The following is a 6,202-nucleotide window of genomic DNA, read 5'->3' on the forward strand; positions in this document are numbered from 1 at the left end:
CAGCCTCTCAGCCCCGAGGCTCTGGAACTCCATCCCCCAGTGCCTTCGCCTCCTCCTCCCTTTCCTCCTTCAAGGCCGGTCTCAAGACCTTTCTCTTTGACCTTCAGCCTTCGGCTCCCCTCTCGACTCTCTACCCCCTCCTCGCTCCCTCCCTTCCCTCCCCTCACCCTGACCATTTACCCCTCCTCGCTCCCTCCCTTCCCTCCCCTCACCCTGACCATTTCCCCCCTCCTCGCTCCCTCCCTTCCCTCCCCTCACCCTGACCATTTCCCCCCCCGCTTGGGTCCCCACCCAACTGCACAGCGCCTTGGGACGTCCTCCCGACGTGAAAGGCGCTCAATAAATGGAATCTTGTTGTTGTTGTTGTTGTTGTTGTTGCGGTCGTCTCCAAGGCATGTTGTAGCTTTTGTACCCATTACTCTTTTGTTCTTACTGTGTAGGCCGGCGATATGTTTCCTGGACCAGTGTGCAATTTTTTTCTCTGATTCACTAAACTTATTAAATCTTCAGTCGCATGATTCACACTCCCTGACCATCCAACAAAAGGTAGGTAAGCCGATCCCCTGAGATCTTGCCCCGTAGCGAGTAGTTTTCTCACTGCGTTTTGTTCTGATCAGGTTCTGTACTGAACCTTTCAAGGTGTGGGTTCCCTCAGACAATCCTTGCTGTTCGTCTTTGAAAGATCAGAGGGAAACCAAAGCCAGGAGATCGATCCTGCGCTCGTTCATCTTGGGAGCAGTTTCACGTCCTTGGCTCAGGCAAGTTTCCTTACTCCACGCGTGGCTTACGGCTAGTGGAGTCCTGTAGCTTAGTGGTTAGAGCGCTCGCCCCGCAAACGAGTGGACCCGGGTTCGATTCCCAGGGCGGGGAGAAACCTTAGGCAGGTTTCCTTACCCCGCACGCCTCTGTTTACTTAGCAGTAAGTTAGAAGCCGGTTGTTTGTCGAGTGGCGGATCTCTTTCCGGGGATAATAACCCCTTCAAAAAACTAATAAATTGGCCACTCAATCCACGACTGTTTGTGGGACGCTGCTATGTGCAATGGCATGATAAGGCGCTGTATCGAATGCAAGGATTATTATGATTATTATGTCGGCGTAATCGTTTTTAAGCCTTGATCTTGCGGTTTATAACTCGAGGACCGCCTGATTGAATATTTTGTTGTGCTGTTAGCCATCTGTCCTGTGTTTAATCTATCAGCTCTTATTAATAACCAAAGTTTTATGGCACTTCAGTTGGTTTGGAATTCCAGTTCTCTGCTCACAATAACAAAACACATCAAGTTCAATGTCTTAATTGCACCTGTGATCACTTTCACGCAAATCGAGTTGGACAAAAATGCTTTCGCTTGGATTTCTGATCAATATTCATCAAATATTGCTTATGTATTTGGAAACAACAACAACAGTGTCCCCGAGCGCTTGACGCTGGGGGAGCATGACACCGGGGAGGGGCCAAAGAGGAAGGTCTTCAGGCGCGATCTGAAGGGAGGAGGAGAGGCGGAGGGATTGAGGGAGAGAGTGACAGAGTTTCCGGGGGTTGTGGCTGAAAGATCGACCGCCGATGGTGGAGCGGAGGACGCGAGGGGCGGGGCGAGCAGGAGGCTGGAGCCAGTCGAGCGGAGGTGGCGGGCGATGGGTTGGGCGAGTGAGGAGGTCGGAGAGGAAATAGCTTTGAAGCCCAATGTGACAGATCCCACATACGATCTCAGCGTCGCAATGCGTAGTACGTCCCGTTGCTTACACTGCCCGCAAGCCCCCAACCCCTCCGATTTCCCTCTTTCAAATATCCATACCACGTCCTATGTCCTTTCTATTCCAATGATTTTTTTTTTGCTTTAACCACAGATTCCTGCCTTGAGAAATTCTTCCCAGACTCCCTTTTTAATCTCCGTGCTTCCAGCTATCTTTAAACGCTCCGGGCGTGAAAGGCGCTGCCTCAATGCGAATTATGTGTTCACTGTCGTCTTTCGCTCGCGAGCGCCAGTAATGATGGTCAGTTGTCACCAGGTGGCAATGACACACTACGTGACTGTGAAGGAACACATGTTCCTCACCTCTGCTTCATCTTTCCCACCCTCTGTTGACGGTCTCTCCAGTCCGGTTCCTGAGGCAGGAAGGGCCGCAGTACTCCAGGGCACTCGCTGCTGATGGTAGCACAGCCCGGCCCGGCTCATCGGCAGGACCTGGAAGGGCCAACCAGTCGCTGAGGGGTCAGGGAATCCTCCCACTCAGCTCCTGTTTAATCCTACGGGCCAAAGCCCTAACGGCTAAGGGTGGTCTTAGCTGGACAAGCAGCGGGAAAGCTTGCCAGAACCAGTCTGGTGGAAATTTCGGGGACAACGTTTGGTTAAAGAGAAAGTACGGTGTGTTGTGATGTGTTTTCACTCGTACCGATCCTTTTCCCGAGATATTTTTCTTTCAAATTGATCAGAAGGCTATTTTTTTTTTTTGCTGGTGCCTTTCGATCATCTGCCGGGCGCAATCGGCTGCCAAATCTCGCCCACAAAGCACACATTCAATCCAGTTTTCGATGCAAACCCCTTTGAGGCGTCTCGATGATATGATAAGGCGCTATATATCAAATGCGAGGATTATTACTACTATTATTAGCTTTCCCCTCACCTTTCCCTTCCCTCCCTCTCAGCCCCCACCACCTAGTTTGGGTGCCTTACCAGCATTGTCAAGCATTTTGAGACGTCCTCCTTGTCTGGAAAAGCGCAGAGCAAGTGTGAACTGTATTGTATACTCATTGGAAATGTATTTCGTTGGTTCATTGCATTTTCCAGCATTAGGTAAGGGAAAATGCTGCAGTTTGGTTGGTTTTAGTGTTTAACCTAATTGGTTGGCGCACTCCCCCCGCAAACGAGAGGACCTGGGTTCGATTCCAAGTCTTTGGAACCTTTTCCTATTCCTTTGCTGTTCATTCTGTGGGAAATGTCGCAATGTGCTGAACAAATTTGGAGACTAGGCGTGGAATCGAATGCCAGGCTAAAACAAACAACCCTTTGAAAGCCGTGTATCACAGATTAATAGTATTTGATCTATCTGTGAGATAAATAGCGCCTTTTTGTCTCGTGCCAAGTTTAACGTGTGTCTCAACCTTATTTGATCATTCAGCCCTGCTTTGATGCTGATAGTGAGATGATAGTCACATTTGGCAGCCTGCTTTTTAATGTTGAAATCAGATAATTTCGCCCACGAAACACGCAGGCAATTCGCTTTACAGTACGTTCCGCAAAGCGCTTTGAGTCATCTCGAAGAAGTGATAAGGCGCTGTATCAAATGAAAGGATTAATATTATTATTAGCATTATTGCTGTATTATTGTAATGAGCATTTTATTCCGAGGCAGCTATCTGCAACGCTGCATCATCAATCAATATTAGAGGAGGCTGTTCAGCCCTTCGAGCGTATTCCACCATTTAATTAGATCATGGATGATCTGTACCTCAACTAATCCTTTCAATTCCAAGCACCTTGGGGCATCCCAATCCACAGCTGTTTGTGGGGACGCTGCTGTGCGCAATTGGCTGCGCCCGCCCACAAAATACACAGTCACTCCACTTTACAGTATATCCCGTGAAGCGCTTTGAGACGTCTCGACGACGTGATGAGGCGCTGGGTCAAATGCGAGGATTATTATTATTATTATTATTATTATTATTATTCTCCACTTGACATAAAAGGTGGTAGACGAAGGTTAAATTTTATTTTGTTTTGTATACTCTGTAGTTTTCAAAGAAAATATCTAAACATTTTGCTTCTTTTCATCTGAAACTGATGATCACTGAACGGTAGAGGTGTGATCAGTGTGGATTGTAATATTATTATTATTATTATTATTATTATTATTATTATTATTATTAAAAGCTCCCAAGTCACCAGAAGACGATTTTGTAGAATGAAGAAAATTAATCTTATTATAATAATATTTGATATAACGTCTTTCGCAACGTTGAGACGTCTCAAAGCGCTTCACGGAATTCCAGCATTTATTGCCCATCTCGAGTTGCCCTGAGAAGGTGTTATGTGGGGTGGGGGCGGTGGTGGGGTGTGTGTGGTTTCTCTTTAACCCTCTATGATTCTTGTCGTGAACGTCCTCCCACCATATTATTCCGTACAGATTAGAAGGCTCATCAGAGCTTCAGAGTTTAATAATAATAATCCTTTCATTTGTTTTAGATCCTTATCATCTCAATGCGCGTCGCAGAATATACTGTAAAGTGGATTGACTGTGATATTTTGCGGGCGAAATATGGCAGTCAATTGCGCGCAGCAGCGTCCCACAAACAGTCGTGGATTGGGTGACCACATTTTCTTTTTTAAAGGATTCTTAACCCCCGGAAAAGCCATCCGCCAATCGACTAACGAACGGGTTCCTACTTACTGTTAAAGTAAAAGTGTGTGTGGAGTAAGGAAACTTGCCTAGAAACTTCCCCCCACCCCACCTGGAATCGAACCCAGGTCCTCTCGCTTGCAAGGCGAGCGCTCTAACAAATACCCCGCGGGACTCCACGAGTGAATTCGGCAGAGCAGAGGGTTAGCAGTGATCGGCGGGTGAGCGAGCGAACACGAATAACAATGATCAGAAAGCTGGTGTGTGCTTTGATTAATGTTTTTTATTTCTAAGCTACAGCATAAACGCGTACATTAAGCAGCGGATTTGCACTGCGAAGGGAAAAGGCGTTCCACAGACACAGCGTTGGGGAAACTAGAAGCGAGCTTACTCTTCCATGGGCCAATCTTCCGGACGGCAATACATATCGACGGGCTTGACGATCATGGTGACGTGCCTGCAGTCATCGCAGAAATCGCCCCAGTAAATCCGCCCTCTCTGGTTCAGCTGAACGGTAGGCATGGCGGGATCACAAGTGTTGAACCAAAATCCACCACCGTACTTGCCTGCGCAGTTTTGCCTGGAATTATCGTTGTCCATATCTTTCGCGCTGAATCCCATGTTGTCAACCATGTTGACCGAGGAGGACAGAGCGTCGGTAGCGCCGCCTTTGAACGCGCCGAGCTTCAGGTTGTAATTTTCGGTCTCCAGCTTCATGCTGCTGTACTCGGCATATTTCTGATCGTCATCTTTGTCGAGGACCACTCTCATCTTGTACCACTTGTGCCTGGTGATGAGTTGCATGTAGTGGTTCCCCAGATAGTGATCTCCCTCGATGTTGCCGAAACCGTACTTAAAGCTGGTCCAGGCCTCCGTCCACGTCATCTCGCTGTTGCGGGTGTTGCGTTGGAATGTGGTCCACCCACTGCAGTCGTAGCTCATGTTGCAGTGGACGACCAGGTAGGGGGAATCCACAGGCTGGATCACGTAGATGCCACTTTCGGTGTAGCCCAGTTTGAACAGAGCGTCACAGTCCCTCATGTACTTCTCTGCGAGGAGGAAAGGACAAAAATTCGCAGCTCACAGACCGCACCATGCAGCTTGACGGTATGCCATAGATTCGTAGGATCCCACTGCGCAAGAAGGAGGCCATTCGGCCCGTCCTGTCTCTGCCGGCTCTTCGAAAAGAGCTACCCGAAGCGATCCCATTTCCCCCGCTCTCTCAGTGCTTTGTCACATTGTTGAGACGTCTCAAAGCGCTTGACAGAATACACTGCATTGTATATTTTGTGAGCGAAACTTAGATGAGATTGCAATTGCGGATGCTGCCATATATAAAGTGGTTTCCCCACACCCCCCAAAAAAAAACACTCTTTGTTCCATCTCTCAACTTGTTAAACATGAAAATATTAACCCGGGACTATCAAAATGAAGAGGACAATAATGAAACAGTTCTCGTAGCCCCGAAGCTTTGATACGAAAGAAATTTTTTGGGGTAAATTCAAATAGCTTTCTTACCTTTCATCTTGTATGCTTCGTGCATGTTGATAATGTTTGACTTGCTTTTCAGCAAGTGATAATTTTGTATCACGATAGCCTTACCACCCGATAATACAACACCAGGTTTGTTGGGATCTGCGCTGTTGGCAGATTGCAGGAAGACTGCGGCAACAAATAACAGTACCTGGAAAGCCATTTTTGGAAAACCTGCAAGGATAAAAGATAAAACACACGTAAGTTAATCTTGTCAGAGAGAGATTCTAAACTCTTGCCGACTGAATGTCTCTCGACTTACTAGCAGTCTCGATGGATGACGATTGTACAGCAAATAGATAAAGGCATCATTTTACCTTTTATACAAGGAGA

The 6,202-nt window shown here is 47.4% G+C and overlaps 1 protein-coding gene across 1 annotated transcript; it reads right to left on the reverse strand.

The window, feature by feature from the left end:
* Nucleotides 1–4,599: 4,599 nt before the first annotated feature.
* LOC103180431 (fibrinogen-like protein 1-like protein) lies at nucleotides 4,600–6,202 on the reverse strand. The gene is made up of 3 exons (XM_007896268.2): nucleotides 6,132–6,202; nucleotides 5,855–6,043; nucleotides 4,600–5,385 (listed from the first exon to the last, which is right to left on the reverse strand). Exons 2-3 carry the CDS (start codon nucleotides 6,030–6,032, stop codon nucleotides 4,724–4,726), a joined length of 840 nt encoding a protein of 279 aa, XP_007894459.1. The 5' UTR covers nucleotides 6,033–6,043; nucleotides 6,132–6,202; the 3' UTR covers nucleotides 4,600–4,723.

This window comes from Callorhinchus milii, unplaced genomic scaffold (assembly GCF_018977255.1).
Source record: "Callorhinchus milii isolate IMCB2004 unplaced genomic scaffold, IMCB_Cmil_1.0 Scaffold6, whole genome shotgun sequence".
NCBI classification, from domain to species: domain Eukaryota; kingdom Metazoa; phylum Chordata; class Chondrichthyes; order Chimaeriformes; family Callorhinchidae; genus Callorhinchus; species Callorhinchus milii.

Excerpts from the sequence above, each read along its gene's own strand:
- LOC103180431 (XM_007896268.2), bottom strand. The coding sequence starts at position 6,032 with ATGGCTTTCCAGGTACTGTTATTTGTTGCCGCAGTCTTCCTGCAATCT. Across the intron at positions 5,386-5,854 it reads CGAAGCATACAAGATGAAAG|AGAAGTACATGAGGGACTGT; the intron begins GTAAGAAAGCTA and ends TCCTCCTCGCAG.